Raw genomic sequence first — 18,705 nt, forward strand, 5'->3', positions numbered from 1 at the left:
TAACTGGAATACTGTTAAAAGCGGCGTTAAACCGAACTCACTCACCCACTTGTGGAAGGTTTTTAAAATGGAAACGTAAATATAAATCCTTCCTATTGCTGCATGAGATTATAGATAATCACACACTGAAAACATAATACAATGTGACTTGGTTAAGCCATCAGTTTTAGTCGTGTTTTATTACAAAGTAGAGACAATTTATTAATTAACTGTAAAAGAAAACTAACAGAAGCAGTCCACATTCGTCGCCACAAACCACCAATCAACAGAGATCAAGACTATGAACTCATTAAGCAGTAATCAGCCCAACTATGTACCCTTAATCCTGTTTAATTGGTTTCCTGTCTTTTTGGCTTCCTCGCCATGCTGTCCCTGTCCATCAGGGGGGCACGGGTGGCCCCGTCGTCTAAGGCGCCGCGATTCGCTGTGCAGAGTTGCGTCCCTCGGGCACGCCAGAAACCTATGATTGTGGGTTCGAATCCCGGTTCGCCCCGATTATGTTTCTCGTGGGTTTCACCGAAGTGGTAAACGTCTAAGACCTGCATCACTTCGGGCTTTCCTCCCACATATAACTGGAATAATGTTAAAAGCGGCGTTAAACCCAACTCACTCACTCACTCCCTGTCCATCATGTTGTTACATTATAATCCTTCGGTTGTCATTACTTAACCTACTCATGTTAATCTCTTTCTTGTATGCAATTGTTGTTACTGTTATTCCTCCACCTACTAAATATATTCTGTTCCATGTTCATTATTCAGCCTTGCTTGACAACGGTATAAGTATCTATACCGACACATCGCCTTTACAGTTATTTATACCAAAATGTTTCTACTTTGTCATTCGTCAACTTCTAAGTAATGCCTATCAAATAAGTGTTTTATTATGTTCAACACGTACTTTGTCTCTTAACGTATCGGTACAAGCAATTAAGTGGAACTATCTGTCAGTTCTCCCTGTTCGTGACCCGTGAAGATCCAGGGTAGAATAGGTCTTCAGCAACCCATGCTTGCCCTAAAAGACGACTATGCTTGTCGCAAGAGGCGACTAACGGGATCGGGTGGTCAGGCTCGCTGACTTGGTTGATGCATGTCATCGTATCCCAATTGCGTGGATCGATGCTCATGATATCCATCACTGGATTGTCTGGTCCAGCAACATTCCAGCTTCATGACGGCAGCCTGTCAATAATCGAGTTTGGAGACAATCCAGTGATTGATATTACGAGGAACGATCAATGCCGCCGGGGTACGATGACATGCTCAAAGATGCTGACAACAGGATCAATCTGGCGCCTCTTACGAACAGAATATTTCGCTGGGAACTTTCTCCATCCAGAAATCCCCACGTGAATATAAGTTGTATCTATGAAATGAAATGAAAATTCTGAAAATGATATCATAATTGTTATTTCTATTTAAGAAATAAACGGGATTCGAGCCCACAATCCTAGGTTTCTGGCGTGCCCAAGGGACGCTACTCTTCACAGCGAAACGCGGCGCCTTAGACGACTGGGCCACTCGTGCGCCCAGGTGAGACAATAAGGATAGTGTGTGTTCTCTGATGGTAAAACAACTGAATTCAGTATTTGTTGTACTGGTCGAATATTGAAAACAGCGACTTTAACCAAACTCACTCCCTCGCTTACTTACTTGGTTATTCATGGTCAGTGTTAAGTACATTTTAACATCTCAATTACCGGAACGCATTCTTGAAACACGAATACACATGGACATAAATAAATCGTGGATGATTTTTGTTAACTTATCAAACTCAACGTTGCATTATTTGCAAAACTACGAGTAGAATTTCCAAATCGAACATCTTGGAGGCGGGTGTTAAGTGGAGTCTGTTGATATGTGGCTTCGAACGTATCAATTTAAGGTCACATTGGCAATATTTCATTCATATCGTGCAGACGCGCATTGTGTTGTACATAATATCATAAATATAATGTTGTGTATTGATCACACGTCGCTGTGACATATTTGACGTGGCACGGCATCTTGCAGGTGAGTTATTAGTCTGGGTTAGGGTTAGGCTTTACGTTGTGACAAAATGACGCATTATTGGACGTATTAATTATATAAATATTGAATGAATGAATGTATATTCTATGCCAATAGCTAGCTGACCCTGACCCTGACCTGACCACTAACGGGATCGGGTGGTCAGGCTCGCTGACCTGGTTGATGCATGTCATCGATCCCAATTGCGTGTATTGATGCGCATGAAATTAATCACTGGATTGTCTGATCCAGACTTGATTATTTCCAGACCGCCGTCATATCGCTGGAATGTTGCTGAGTGCGGCCTTAAACAACCAACCAACCAAATCATCACTATTGCCTTTTATTCTCTGTCGCAGTCGTTTTCAATTTATCTCTTTGTTCTGTAAATGCGATGTATAATGAAACTTAGTTTTGTTTGTTTTCCAGTATGAAAATGCCCGACCATGCATCTGAAGGTGATTATCCTCGTCCTATATCTGTGGGCAAACTCAGAACTTGGTACGTAATGTTCTTCTGGAAAAGCGATTGTTGCAAACGTTACCCTAAATATTGCTACAATGTCTTGTTATGTTCTGTAACTTGGACGTAACAGCATGTAGATACCTATTCAGATAAATAGACATGATATGATGGGAGTATGTGTAATGAAAATGTGCATAAAAATACAAGAAATAAGTTTGATGGCTGTCAGCTTCTATTTAGGTTATACATGTCGTGTTATCTGTAAGAAGGAACACCCCAGTGACTCCCGTGAAGACCTGTGTTAGAATTGGTGTTAAGCAACCAATGCCTGTCACAAAAGACAGCTACAGAGATCGTGCGGCCAGGCTCGCTAATTTGGATAAAGTGAGTTAGTGAGTTACTGTGGTTTTACACCGCTTTTAGCAATATTCCAGCAATATCACGGCGGGGGACACCAGAAATGGGCTTCACACATTGTACCCATCTCGGGAATTGAACCCGGGTCATCGGCGTGACAAGCGAACGCTTTAACCACTAGGCTACCCGACCGCCCCTATTTGGATAAAGGATGCCATCGTATATCAGTTATGTAGATCCATGCTCATGATGTCAATTACTGAAGTGCCTGGTCGAGTATTTGCAGAACTTCATCATATAACTGAAATGTGACGTCAAACAGCCAGTAAACACACAAACATCATGGGATTTGCAATGCCAGCATATCAAAGCTGTATCGCTTATTTATGTCAATTCAAATTGTACAAATAATGTTATCTTGCTATAATCTCTACAGGTACTTCTGAACTGACCTGCCCAAGTCAGAGTGAAGTAGGTTCTACAGCAGACATCACGTGTATTGCACCTAACACTACAGATAAGCATGGTTACTCTACACCAAATAAGGAAGTTGCTGCTATCTGCCAAACAAACCGCTCATCATGTCAAACCCTCGGCGACTACTCAGCGGCTGTTATCAATGACACCTGCAGCGTTCTGACCATTCCTAGTGTGAAACTGTCTGACGCTGGAGACTGGCGATGTACTGTTTCACCTTCACCTATGTTGACTTGTCACATGGTCGTCTACAGTAAGTACTCAAAAATAACGCACTGCCAGCTATACAAGTAAGATACACAATCCAATCTGCCGTTTGTTTTACCTTTTCGCGAACACCTGGTATCATCACTTATTGGAAGCGATTCATAAACACATGGTATTCCGGGGACTGGTATTCTTTAGAAATAATCAGTTAACACGTCCAATTTTTATTTTGGAAACCCAATCGTCCTGATACTCTACGGCCTTTGCCCAGTCTCGGTCCAAGGTATTTACAAAATTAAACATGCTGTTTTTTTGGGAACACGCTAAGGAGGGAACAATTAATTTTTTTTTTTTAAATTCAATATTTACACTATGTCGCCCATGGGCAGGCCAACGGGCGAAGAGTGGCCTATGGGCAGGCCCATGGGCGAGAATATTTTCCTTTACTCAAAACTCATGTTTTTGTTTCGCAAATACATAAATGTATTTCTTTCAAGCATCATGACACAAAATTTAACTCATTTTAACTTCATTCAACGATTTTATTGCAATATTGAAATATTTCGCCCATGGGCGAGAAAAGGTTTGGCCCATGGGCGAGAATATTTTCCTTTGCTCAAAACTCGTGTTTTAGTGTCGCAAATACATGAAGGTGTTCTTACAAGTTTCATGTCACATAATTTAACTAATTTTAATTTAATTTAACTATTTTATAGCCATATTACAATATTTCGCCCATGGGCGAGAATATTTTTCTTTGCTCACAACTCGTGTTTTAGTGTCGCAAATACATAAAGGTGTTCTTACAAGTTTCATGACATATATTTAAAATTAATTTAACGGTTTTATGGCGTTTACCTCATGTTGAATTTCAAGCTGGTTTCACATTAATTAATTTGACATTGTATAAAGGTAATCTTGCATTTGCATGACGGTGTTGCGTGAGACAAAATAATCAGATGTTCAGTCATGGAGTTGATGTAATGGCATTACGTTCTGTTTTTAGTCTACACAATCCCCCATACTCTACTTTGCCGGGCATCTGCATCAAAACACAGCAATGATTAGTTTCACAAAAACACATGTTGGAACAATTACAATAATGACTTATTTTTTTGTCACGCCAGCGCATCCCGTCAAGTTGAAAAGGCTGCGACTCAGATATTCCATGCTGAAGATAGCGTTGATCATTATCTCAGGACACATGCTAATTTTGATACACAGGTAAGTGTCGCTGTGCTACTTTCTACCTTCTTTGATATAAAGTAGACACAATGTATGGATAACATCTTCTTTAATACTGTAAAGGCGACGTTCGGTATAGAATTATACCGTTGTCAAGCAAGAGTGACTGAGGAACATTGAACAGAATATTTCTAGTAGGTAGAGGATTAACAGTAGAGGAGTATCCTTCTGTTGTCATTACTTACTCATGTTATCCCACTCATGTCTGTAATTGTCCTCTACTGTTAATCCTCCACCTACTGTATATATTCTGTACTATGCCCCTCATTCAGTCTTGCTTGACAACGGTAAAAGGATCTATACCGAAAAGTCGCCTTTACAGTATTAAAGAAGTTGTTATCAATAAATTGTGTCCACTTTGTCATCCGTCAACTTCTAAGTAATGCCTATCAAACCATTCATTTATATACAAGTATTGTTTATGACAGTATAAAGAGTCTAATGTCTGGAATTAATGTCTTGAATTAATGTCTTGAAGAAATAATGAAAGGGAGTATTAACAGAATGACATGTACAAATAGATGCAAACAGCAATGTCAGTCTCCCTGTGGTACTGAGACGCGTCCAGTTTGACATGCATGTCAGCCTTACGTGACAACGGTATAAGGATCATACCGAAACGTCGTCTTAACAGTAATTAAAGACCTTGCTTTCGAAATGTCACGCTTGCATCCCAAGTACTAAGTTGCCGACCCCCCATCGTTCTCGGTGCCTTAGGTTTGGTACCTCCCAAATTGTGTTTCCTTTGTCAATTTGGGTAGTCTATCATTAGCCGATACAGTCAACAAAAGCACAGAACTGATTTTTGAAGGAATTTAGTTTACTTATCGTTAGGACATTTAGCCTTAATAAACAGCTTCCAGTTTTGGAAAACAAACTCTTATTTCTTAGGTGGAACCGGAAACTCTTATGGTTCAAATACTTAATACAAGTGATTTGTACTTTTAGTTGTGATTATGTCACTGCAAGTGTGGGTAAACACATTCTTACTGCATACGAACTAAATCATATAAACTCCCCTGTATCTTAACTTATCACAGAGTTGCTAAAATGCTTAAATAACACCCCAAAAATAAACATTTCAAATAGTCTTCAATACCAAACGGCATCAGTTCATGAGGAGACTGATATCTGAGTAAAACGATTGGTTAATTATCTTATGGCGAAGAGAGGGTCGAGGTGGTGAAGGGAGGGTCGAGGTGGTGGAGGGAGGGTCCAGGTGGCGAAGGGAGGGTCTAGATGGTGAAGTAAGGGTCTACGTGGTGAAGTGAGGGTCTATGTTGTGAAGTGAGGGTCGAGGTGGCGAAGGGAGGGTCGAGGTGGTGGAGGGAGGGTCCAGGTGGCGAAGGGAGGGTCGAGGTGGTGAAGGGAGGGTTCAGGTGGAGAAGGGAGGGTCGAGGTTGTGAAGGGAGGGTCGAGGTGGTGAAGGGAGGGTCGAGGTGGTGAAGTGAGGGTCGAGGTGGCGAAGGGAGGGTCTAGATGGTGAAGTAGGGGTCTACGTGGTGAAGTTAGGGTCTATGTTGTGAAGTGAGGGTCTATGTGGTGAAGTGAGGGTCTACGTGGTGAAGTGAGGGTCTATATGGTGAAGTGATGGTCTCTGTTGTGAAGTGAGGGTCTATGTGGTGAAGCTAGGGTCTAGGTGGTGAAGTAAGGGTCTTTCTGGTGAAGTGAGGGTCGAGGTGGTGAAGTGAGGGTCTATGTGGTGAATAGAGGGTCTATGTGGTGAAGTGAGGGTCTATGTCGTGAAGCGAGGGTCTATGTGGTGAAGTGAGGGTCTATGTGGTGAAGTGATTGTCCATGTGGTGAAGTGAGGGTCTATATGGTGAAGTGAGGGTCTCTGTGGTGAAGTGAGGGTCTATGTGGTGAAGTGAGGGTCTCTGGGGTGAAGTGAGGGTCTATGTGGTGAAGTAAGGGTCTTTCTGGTGAAGTGAGGGTCTATGTCGTGAAGCGAGGGTCTATGTGGTGAAGTGATGGTCTACGTGGTGAAGTGAGGGTCTAGATGATGAAGTAAGGGTCTACGTGGTGAAGTGAGGGTCTATGTTGTGAAGTGAGGGTCTATGTGGTGAAGTGAGGGTCTACGTGGTAAAGTGAGGGTCTATATGGTGAAGTGATGGTCTCTGTGGTGAAGTAAGGGTCTATGTGGTGAAGCGAGGGTCTATGTGGTAAAAGTGAGGGTCTATGTGGTGAAGCGAGGATCGAGGTGGTGAAGTGAGGGTCTATGTGGTGAAGTGATGGTCTTTGTGGTGAAGTGAGGGTCTGTGTGGTAAAGCGAGGTTTGAGGTGGTGAAGTGATGGTCTATGTGGTGAAGTGATGGTCTATGCGGTGATTTAGGGTCTATGTTGTGAAGCGAGGATCGTGGTGGTGAAGGGAAGGTCGAGGTGGTGAAGTGAGGGTCGAGGTGGTGAAGTGATTGTCTATGTGGTGAAGTGATGGTCTATGTGATGAAGTGAGGGTCTATGTTGTGAAGCTAGGATCGAGGTGGTGAAGGGAATGTCGAGCTGGTGAAGTTAGGGTAAAATTGGTAAAGGGAGGGTCGAGGTGTGAATAGAAGATGAGATGGTGAAGGATTGTCGTGTTGATGAAGTGAGGGACGAGATGATGAAAGGAGAGTCGAGGTGATGAATTGAGGGTCAAGATGGCGAAGGTTAGGGTCGAGGTGTTGAAGGGAGAGTTGTGCTGGTATTGTGAGGGACGAGTTGTTGAAGAGAGGGTCGAGGTGATGAAGTGAGGATTGTTCTGGTGAAGAGAGGATTGTGCTGGTGAAGTGAGGATTGTGCTGGTGAAGTGAGGATTGTGCTGATGAAGAGAGGATTTTGCTGGTGAAGTGAGGATTGTGCAGGTGAAGTGAGGATTGTGCTGGTGAAGTGAGGATTGTGCTGGTGAAGAGAGGATTGTGCTGGTGAAGTGAGGATTGTGCAGGTGAAGTGAGGATTGTGCTGGTGAAGTGAGGATTGAGCAGGTCGTGATGGTGAATAAGGGGTGAAACGTGTACAGACACCTTGGAGGCGAGTGGTTTGTCAGTAGGCCTCTACTAACGTTGTACATTGGTACTGACGAAATGAAGTGTGAATGGACGTAAAAATTACATAAATCTGGGCCCTTATTACTGCAATTGATAAAGCGAATTATGTGTGGTCTATGTCCGTAAGGGTACACAACTCGTTCTACAATCATATTGAGTGTACACCAGCCGAGTCCGTATCGGGAGCTTCAGCTGATATCTAGTCAAGGGGAGCTAACTCCTCACCACATCTATACATAAAACAACACAGAATCCGATAATGTTTTTAATATGTTAGAAACAATAATCCAACTGGCTTACTCATTGCCTGTCTCCATGGTCTAGTGGATAGAGCGTATGACCGGGGAAGACAAGCCTCCTTCATCGATACCGACATACCGAATCCTGTTGGAAGGTGGATTCGCACTGAAACAACAGCAATAGTCTGAACTAGTATTGTGAGGGACGAGGTGATGAAAAGAGAGTCAAGTTGATGAAGTGTGGGTCATGTTGGTGAAGTGAAAGTTGTGGGGATGAATGGAGGGTCGCGATGGTGACGTGAGGGTCGAGGAAGTAAAGTGGGGGTCGAAGTGATGAGTGAGTGAGCATGTTTTTACGTCGCTTTTAGCAATATTCCAGTAATATCACGATGAGGGACACCAGAACTGGGCTTTACACATTGTACCCATGTCGGGAATAGAACCCGGGTCTTCGGTGTGACGACCGAACGCTTTAACCACTATGCTACCCGACCGCCCCCTTGATGTGGTGAAGTGAGGGATGAGGTGATGAAGGGTGTACACAGCTCTTTCTACAATCATGGCGAGTCAGTATCGGGAGCTTCAGCTGATATCTAGTCAAGGGGAGGTAACTCCTCAGCACATCTATACATCAAACAACATAGAATCGGATAATGTTTTGAATATGTTTGAAGTAAAAACCCAACTGACTTACTCAAATTGCCTGTCTCCATGGTCTAGTGGATAGCGATATGGCTTGGGAACACAAGGTCGGGGTTCCTTCATCGATAGCGATATACCGAATCCAGTGAGAAGATCGATTCGCACTTAACCTATATGCAGACACACACACACACACACACACACACACACACACACACACACATACATATTCATACATACACACATACATACACACACAGGCATACACACACACAGACAGAGGCACACACACACATACACACATACATACATATACATACACAGAGGCATACACACATACATACATACATACATACATACATACATAGTTATACACATTCACACACAGGCATACACACACACACACACACACACACACACACACACACACACACACACACACACACACACACACACATATATATAAGTGCAATAATACCAAACGTGATATCGCCTCACCAACCACAATCACTATAGACTATATCCTCCAGTGGTCAGAATGTGCTCGGATCGGAGCAGAGATTGTGGAGTTTCATGTTACAAAACAACATTCCATTTACAGGCTCTGTGCGGGTCCTCATACAGAGAGTGCTGTGGATAGTTTATCTTGAAGACAGATGACGGAAATTGAAATACTAATTATAAACCTATTCATTTGGGATCGCTATTAAGTAAGAGACTTCTTTCTATGGGCATTAAAACCTATTGTGAGGTTTTACTTTCCAGTCGGGTTAAATCTCATAAACATGGACGTTGTCATGTCCCTGGGATTTTATATAATGTCCTGGGTATTTTATTAATATAACTTCCGTTCAGATTGTAACATGTAATGAAATGTAAAATCAAATGACAAATGTTTTCTTTATATTCCCGAGGATCAAACTCGCAACCTTCTTATCTGTAGCCCAGTGAGTGTACCACGAAGCTACAGAGGTGTTCATAAGCCGCACTGGTTTTTAGAATGTCCTTTTAAAGATCCGTACGCCAGCAACAGATATTTTACGCGCGTTTCCTAAGGTTCATGGAAAGTATGTTCGAAACATAAAAATGTTGATAAACGTTGTTTTTAGTTTCTTTTTTCGGTTTATAAGTATGGAAAAACACTTTCCCTCGGTTTTGGTAGACAGAGCATGCCCTGGGGGGTCGGGAAAAACCGCGGGGGTTTCGCCCCCTTGGTTTTTCACTCTCCCCAGGGCATGCTCTGTCTACCAAAACCTCGGGAGCGTGTTTTCTCCAATACGTAAAAACCGCTGTGTAACAAAGTATACAAAAGAACAGATAAAGAACGATTATTTCAACCACAAGCAAACGTAAACTGTAAACCCCGCCACCAATAGATAAGGCTAGAAGTTTAGTGCCTGTATAGCCTCTTTCCACTTTTTACATCTTTACAGATGCTACACTATAAAACCATACAGAACACCGATGTGACCCTGTAAAGGTATATAGCTATAACTGTCAGACTGTAACAAATGACGGACCAATGAATACCTGATACAAAACACTGAAACAGTATATACAAAGAAAATTACTTTATGAGACTTTATTTCGCTACTTGGAGGTCAGTGGCCCATGGTACACTAGGCAAAACAATTCTTCTCGACACGGTGAGAGGTTACATGATATAGCTTGAGAATTAATCACATCATGTATGGTATTGTGTCATGGGTTGAGTCGACATAAATGTTTCAAATACCTGAAACGCGTAATGAACATGTAGCACGTTTCTGAGCATGGTGAACATTACAATTATTTAATATCAGAGTTAATACAAGCATATTCAAATTATGGTTGATCCTAAACATCCTTTCATCTAAGGGAGCGGTCGGGTAGTCCAGTGGTTGAAGCGTTCGCTCGATCGTCAGATCGCAGTCATATATTTGGAAACACAACAGAAATGCATCAATACCCACTAGGCAGTAATTACCGAATTTTCACGTCATATATCACATGTCAGAACCATAACATAAATAATGACTGCGTTTGAATTCAAATGAAAAAGAATGGTAGGGGTACTGACAACTAATGCCAATGCAATGAAATAATATAACAAGTAGATAATGGCTGTCTGTATGTCCTTTCATATACACAATAATGGGGTCACGGGTGGACCAGTCGTATTAGGCGTCGCGATTCGCTGTGCAGAGTTACGTCCCTTGGGCACGCCAGAAACCTATGATTGCGGGTTCGAATCCCAGCTCGCCCCAATTATGTTTCTAGGTTTGTCAGCACCATACCCGTGCTCGTGGGTTTCACCGAAGTGGTAAACGTCTGAGACCTGCATCACTTCGGGCTTTCCTCCCACATTAAGCTGGCACGCCGTGATATAACTGGAATACTGTTAAAAGCGGCGTTAAACCGAACTCACTCACCCACTTGTGGAAGGTTTTTAAAATGGAAACGTAAATATAAATCCTTCCTATTGCTGCATGAGATTATAGATAATCACACACTGAAAACATAATACAATGTGACTTGGTTAAGCCATCAGTTTTAGTCGTGTTTTATTACAAAGTAGAGACAATTTATTAATTAACTGTAAAAGAAAACTAACAGAAGCAGTCCACATTCGTCGCCACAAACCACCACTCAACAGAGATCAAAACTATGAACTCATTAAGCAGTAATCAGCCCAACTATGTACACTTAATCCTGTTCAATTGGTTTCCTACTTCCTCGTCATGCGGTCCCTGTCCATCATGTTGTTACATTATAATCCTTCGGTTGTCATTACTTAACCTACTCATGTTAATCTCTTTCTTGTATGCAATTGTCCTTACTGTTATTCCTCCACCTACTATATATATTCTGTTCCATGTTCATTATTAAGCCTTGCTTGACAACGGTATAAGTATCTATACCGACACATCGCCTTTACAGTAAATACAGAAGTTATTTATAAAAAAATGTTTCTACTTTGTCATTCGTCAACTTCAAAGTAATGCCTATGAAACAAATGTTTTATTATGTTCAAAACGTACTTTGTCTCTTAAGGTATCGGTACAAGCAATTAAGTGGAACTATCTGTCAGTTCTCCCTGTTCGTGACCCGTGAAGATCCAGGGTAGAATAGGTCTTCAGCAACCCAAGCTTGCCCTAAAAGGCGACTATGCTTGTCGTAAAAGGCGACTAACGGGATCGGGTGGTCAGGCTCGCTGACTTGGTTGATGCATGTTATCGTATCCCAATTGCGTGGATCGATGCTCATGATATCCATCACTGGATTGTCTGGTCCAGCAACATTCCAGCTTCATGACGGCAGCCTGTCAATAATCGAGTTTGGAGACAATCCAGTAATTGATATTACGAGGAACGATCAATGCCGCCGGGGTACGATGACATGCTCAAAGATGCTGACAACAGGATCAATCTGGCGCCTCTTACGAACAGAATATTTTGCTGGGAACTTTCTCCATCCCAAAATCCCCACGTGAATATAAGTTGTATCTATGAAATGAAATGAAAATTCTGAAAATGATATTATAATTGTTATTTCTATTTAAGAAATAAACGGGATTCGAGCCCACAATCCTAGGTTTCTGGCGTGCCGAAGGGAGGCTACTCTGCACAGCGAAACGCGGCGCCTTAGACGACTGGGCCACTCGTGCGCCCAGGTGAGACAATAAGGATAGTGTGTGTTCTCTGATGGTAAAACAACTGAATTCAGTATTTGTTGTACTGGTCGAATATTGAAAACAGCGACTTTAACCAAACTCACTCCCTGCTTACTTACTTGGTTATTCATGGTCAGTGTTGAGTACATTTTAACATCTCAATTACCGGAACGCATTCTTGAAACACGAATACACATGGACATAAATAAATCGTGGATGATTTTTGTTAACTTATCAAACTCAACGTTGCATTCTTTGCAAAACTACGAGTAGAATTTCCAAATCGAACATCTTGGAGGCGGGTGTTAAGTGGAGTCTGTTGATATGTGGCTTCGAACGTATCAATTTAAGGTCACATTGGCAATATTTCATTCATATCGTGCAGACGCGCATTGTGTTGTACATAATATCATAAATATAATGTTGTGTATTGATCACACGTCGCTGTGACATATTTGACGTGGCACGGCATCTTGCAGGTGAGTTATTAGTCTGGGTTAGGGTTAGGCTTTACGTTGTGACAAAATGACGCATTATTGGACGTATTAATTATATAAATATTGAATGAATGAATGTATATTCTATGCCAATAGCTAGCTGACCCTGACCCTGACCTGACCACTAACGGGATCGGGTGGTCAGGCTCGCTGACCTGGTTGATGCATGTCATCGATCCCAATTGCGTGTATTGATGCGCATGAAATTAATCACTGGATTGTCTGATCCAGACTTGATTATTTCCAGACCGCCGTCATATCGCTGGAATGTTGCTGAGTGCGGCCTTAAACAACCAACCAACCAAATCATCACTATTGCCTTTTATTCTCTGTCGCAGTCGTTTTCAATTTATCTCTTTGTTCTGTAAATGCGATGTATAATGAAACTTAGTTTTGTTTGTTTTCCAGTATGAAAATGCCCGACCATGCATCTGAAGGTGATAATCCTCGTCCTATATCTGTGGGCAAACTCAGAACTTGGTACGTAATGTTCTTCTGGAAAAGCGATTGTTGCAAACGTTACCCTAAATATTGCTACAATGTCTTGTTATGTTCTGTAACTTGGACGTAACAGCATGTAGATACCTATTCAGATAAATAGACATGATATGATGGGAGTATGTGTAATGAAAATGTGCATAAAAATACAAGAAATAAGTTTGATGGCTGTCAGCTTCTATTTAGGTTATACATGTCGTGTTATCTGTAAGAAGGAACACCCCAGTGACTCCCGTGAAGACCTGTGTTAGAATTGGTGTTAAGCAACCAATGCCTGTCACAAAAGACAGCTACAGAGATCGTGCGGCCAGGCTCGCTAATTTGGATAAAGTGAGTTAGTGAGTTACTGTGGTTTTACACCGCTTTTAGCAATATTCCAGCAATATCACGGCGGGGGACACCAGAAATGGGCTTCACACATTGTACCCATCTCGGGAATTGAACCCGGGTCATCGGCGTGACAAGCGAACGCTTTAACCACCAGGCTACCCGACCACCCCTATTTGGATAAAGGATGCCATCGTATATCAGTTATGTAGATCCATGCTCATGATGTCAATTACTGAAGTGCCTGGTCGAGTATTTGCAGAACTTCATCATATAACTGAAATGTGACGTCAAACAGCCAGTAAACACACAAACATCATGGGATTTGCAATGCCAGCATATCAAAGCTGTATCGCTTATTTATGTCAATTCAAATTGTACAAATAATGTTATCTTGCTATAATCTCTACAGGTACTTCTGAACTGATCTGCCCAAGTCAGATTGAAGTAGGTTCTACAGCAGACATCACGTGTGTTGCACCTAACACTACAGATAAGCATGGTTACTCTACACCAAATAAGGAAGTTGCTGCTATCTGCCAAACAAACCGCTCATCATGTCAAACCCTCGGCGACTACTCAGCGGCTGTTATCAATGACACCTGCAGCGTTCTGACCATTCCTAGTGTGAAACTGTTTGACGCTGGAGACTGGCGATGTACTGTTTCACCTTCACCTATGTTGACTTGTCACATGGTCGTCTACAGTAAGTACACAAAAATAACGCACTGCCAGCTATACAAGTAAGATACACAATCCAATCTGCCGTTTGTTTTACCTTTTCGCGAACACCTGGTATCATCACTTATTGGAGGCGATTCATAAACACATGATATTCCGGGGACTGGTATTCTTTAGAAATAAGTAGTTAACACGTCCAATTTTTATTTGGCAAACCCAATCGTCCTGATACTCTACGGCATTTGCACAGTCTCGGTCCAAGGTATTTACAAAATTAAACATACTGTTTTCATGGGAACACGCTAAGGAAGGAACAATTAATTTTTTTTTCAAAAACTCAATATTTACACTATGTCGCCCATGGGCAGGCCAACGGGCGAAGAGTGGCAAATGGGCAGGCCAATGGGCGAGAATATTTTCCTTTACTCAAAACTCATGTTTTTGTTTCGCAAATACATAAATGTATTTCTCTCAAGCATCATGACACAAAATTTAACTCATTTTAACTTCATTCAACGATTTTATTGCAATATTGAAATATTTCGCCCATGGGCGAGAAAAGGTTTGGCCCATGGGCGAGAATATTTTCCTTTGCTCAAAACTCGTGTTTTAGTGTCGCAAATACATGAAGGTGTTCTTACAAGTTTCATGTCACATAATTTAACTCATTTTAACTTAATTAACTATTTTATAGCCATATTACAATATTTCGCCCATGGGCGAGAATATTTTCTTTTGCTCACAACTCGTGTTTTAGTGTCGCAAATACATAAAGGTGTTCTTACAAGTTTCATGACATATACTAATTCATTTAAAATTAATTCAACTGTTTTATGGCGTTTACTGTTTTAAATAAAAAAATATATAGATCTGGTTTTGTAGCTGTAACTAAAATATATGAAATCTCGAGACAAACTCCTAGCATATGTTTCAATCATTCCTGTGCGTCAATCATTGTTTACAGAACTCCCCTCATGCCTTGTCATCAGTGATGAAGATCATCAGTCAACTAGGGTGAACTTGACAGGCTTCTACTGCTCGGAAAGAGTACACATCCAGGTGGTGATGGAGAGTTCTGTATGTGAAGATGTGGCTGGGCCTGTCAAAGAAATTACAGATGGAAGCTTTAACTGTGTTAATACACAGCGTGCCTCGGCTGATGAAACCAATGTGACATTCAGGTTTGGCACCGTCCTCAGAAGTTTAAAGTGTGAAGTCAAATGTGAGTTGATAGTTTAGTGTTGGAATTGAGCAAGGCCTCTTTAAGCACAAACATACACTTTTTCGTTTCGCTTCAGAATTCTTTCTCTTTTTGCGATTTGATATTACTCCGTCGTTACAGATGAGGTGTGGTGAAATAGGGATTAACGTAGCGTTCAAGATTGTTGCACTTCTATAGTGAGGTGCATGCATGTGTGTGTCTGGCTGCTTGTACTAGTCCCATTTTATAGTGCTAACCTATGAGATACCATGCCGCTTTTTATCATGAAAACCCTACTCAGACACAGTATACTGACTCCGAGCCGACCAGCCCTTGTTTTAGCCCTTTAATGCCGAGCGCCAGGCTGGGTGACAGCAATTACCATATTTTAACGTCTTTTGGTATGACCCGGCCAGGGATGGAACCCCGGACCTTCCGCTCTCCGGGCGGACGCTCTACCACTAGACCACGGAGGCGGTCCTGTTACAGATGAGGTCAGATGACATCACACAAGATTATATCACTTATATAGCCAGGTGCATGTACGTTAGTGTTGTACTGCTTGTACCAGTCCAGACATGTGCTTGTTGCTAGCTCACTGGATCACTGATGCACTTTGACATGAAAGACCCCTGAGACACATTATACTGACTCCGAACCGACTAGTTCTTGTTTTACGGCATTAGTGCCAAGCACATAGTGGGGAAAGAACAAGTACAATCTACTAACATATTTTGGAATGACGCAGCCGGGAATCGAACAAACGACCTTCTGTTATCCGGACATTAGCTCTATCCACTATATCACGGTGTCGGTCTACACATTCATAGGTTAATGGCCGTTGAGATGCAAGCAGTGAAGCAGGTTTGTTTCAACTTCCAACGCAATAGCGGAAAGTGCATTTCAAAAACCTTTCAAAAGCCGTGTTGTCATTTTTTTCTAAACCCGGTTGTACCAAGTGGGCATGTTTATGTAGTATCTCTTTGGGTGTCCTTTCATTCAATTAGTTTCAATATCTAGACGATATTCAAATTTTTTAAGATTAATTACAATAGTTTTAAAGCTTTTCATGATTACAGTTACGTCTACTTCAGGACCATTTTAGAACCACTAAGTTGTCCATGCATGTTGTTTTCTGACACACTAACAACTTTTTCTCGTCAATGCAGAATTCATGAAATTGTTTGATATGCATGTGTTATCACCTTCCACTCACCACTCCGAAGAAACAAAAGATACACAAATAATAAGCATTACTCATTGAATGTCAACCTTTGTCGGACGGGTTGGAGAATCATATTCTTCATCTGGTACAATCACTTTATCAAATACAAACATGAAAGAAGAATGGTTGCACCATTTCTCATATTACTGACCAATGTTTTTGACTGATCATGGAACAACCGAGCTGTTGAAAAAGGTTAATGAGATCAGATACGATCATACGGGCGTGCATCGTCCTCATAATGGATATACCTTTAGCTGTTTGTATTGGGCATTGTCAAATGTGTCGATCTTATATATCTTTTATAAATCATTGACACCATATGTTTCAGACACTTCGACTGACATTCTTCCAAGTAAAGACACTACTACCACCACCTCTCCTGGCAAAAGGGAACGTCATACTTCAACTGGCATTGCAATTCCTGTAATTATTTTCATCGTCATATTAATACTCATAGTAACCACGATTGTCATGTTGTATAGAAATAGACACACTTTTCATTGTATAGAGAATCGTCCAACGCGGAGGTCTACGGACTCGTCCTACAAGGTTGTCGATAAGAGCAAGCCTATGCCACTATAGCGGAGACAACTTTGAACACCCTGGAATATTTATCAAAGATATCTTGTAGCATCGTGTTTTGACAGTGATGAGTTAGTCAGGAATGTAGGACTATCTAATGTAAGCAGTGGTGTGGACGTTTCTATATTTAGATGCATTTTGGAGTATAAAATATAAAAGCAGTTGTGATAGCAACCTTGTAGGACGAGTCTGTAGAACTCATCATTGTCAAAACACGATGCTACAAGATAACTTTGATAAATTGAGGCGTGACTACCTATTTATGCAAGTATCTAACTATCATAGAGCGCACATATGTGACCCAGAAGGTGAACCAAACTATAATTCGGATGTGAACATGACACATTTGAGTTTAAATACATATGTGACATATAAATAAAAAATAAACACATCATGAAAACAACACTGGTAATATGTGCACAATGACTTCTGAAACATTTGTTATTATTTTCAAGGAACCAGAGGTATGGTGTTGACACAATCAATAGTGGTAAACATTTGAAATATATAAGTGTTTAACTGAATGAAATGGCATAAAAATGTTTGTTGGCACATCATATTGTACGGAAGCGTATTAGGGCCATGGTTAATTTTCTTTTTATCTATCTCCTACGTCGGAGATACTAAGTCCTACGTAGGAGATACTTAGACAAAAGAATTTCACCGTGACCCTGCTACGCTTCTGTATGTTAGCAACATATGTTGCAGTGTCTAGAATTGAATGAGCGAGTCTGGCAGTGAAACTGTGGAAAAGTATGTTTTTATAATGAATATTTTCAAAGTAATAGATGCATTGATGTGATCCTATTTAAGGTTTCTTTAAAAAGTTAAAAAGTTTAAAAGCAATTATTTACATCGTTCCAAATATTACTCATCCAATGGCGCCGTGCAATGAACTTGTACTGTATCTCAACATGAACAATGTTATTCAATTACCTCATCGTTTAACAATAAATTACACATATTATAACATAACGTTTGTGTTGCTTTTATCTCTCAACATGTTAGAATGGATCATACCAGCTTCAGCGACTGAATGCCGACTTATATACACACTGCGAGCGTGATGGAAACAATGCAGTGATCCACCAATGGATTCCTGAAGAACACCCACGAGATACAGTGAAACATTTATGTGTTAAACTTACGTTTGTCTCGAAGTAAAAGCTTGATCCATGAGTATTCCTCTCATCAAGTTGAAGTGTGAAGTGAATTGTTCCACACTCTCACTGGCCTAACAGGGACCACGGAAAATAAATACAGAAATGAGCATTTCATGTGACTTATTCTAGTATTACTTGACATGTGCAGAAAATGGAGAATTGTCCTATAACATACATGATAACCAGAAATCTGTTTTAAATGTATCGAAGAT

At 41.2% G+C, this 18,705-nt stretch overlaps 1 protein-coding gene across 1 annotated transcript; it reads left to right on the forward strand.

Annotated features, from left to right (window-relative positions):
- Window positions 1-2,358: 2,358 nt before the first annotated feature.
- Window positions 2,359-18,291, forward strand: LOC124149681. The gene is made up of 7 exons (XM_048398164.1): window positions 2,359-2,510; window positions 3,268-3,561; window positions 4,643-4,739; window positions 13,222-13,293; window positions 14,051-14,344; window positions 15,284-15,541; window positions 17,077-18,291. Exons 1-5 carry the CDS (start codon window positions 2,456-2,458, stop codon window positions 14,058-14,060), a joined length of 528 nt encoding a protein of 175 aa, XP_048254121.1. The 5' UTR covers window positions 2,359-2,455; the 3' UTR covers window positions 14,061-14,344; window positions 15,284-15,541; window positions 17,077-18,291.
- Window positions 18,292-18,705: the final 414 nt, after the last annotated feature.

The sequence above is a fragment of the Haliotis rufescens genome, unplaced genomic scaffold, assembly GCF_023055435.1.
Source record: "Haliotis rufescens isolate VD_foot unplaced genomic scaffold, xgHalRufe1.0.p SCAF_18, whole genome shotgun sequence".
NCBI classification, from domain to species: Eukaryota; Metazoa; Mollusca; class Gastropoda; order Lepetellida; family Haliotidae; genus Haliotis; species Haliotis rufescens.

What these genes read in the sequence shown, in the direction of transcription:
- LOC124149681 (XM_048398164.1), top strand. Translation starts at nt 2,456, where the DNA reads ATGCATCTGAAGGTGATTATCCTCGTCCTATATCTGTGGGCAAACTCA. An exon ending in TTGTCACATGGTCGTCTACA is followed by an intron (nt 3,562 to 4,642) that starts GTAAGTACTCAA and finishes TTGTCACGCCAG; the next exon opens with CGCATCCCGTCAAGTTGAAA. An exon ending in ATGCTAATTTTGATACACAG is followed by an intron (nt 4,740 to 13,221) that starts GTAAGTGTCGCT and finishes TTTGTTTTCCAG; the next exon opens with TATGAAAATGCCCGACCATG.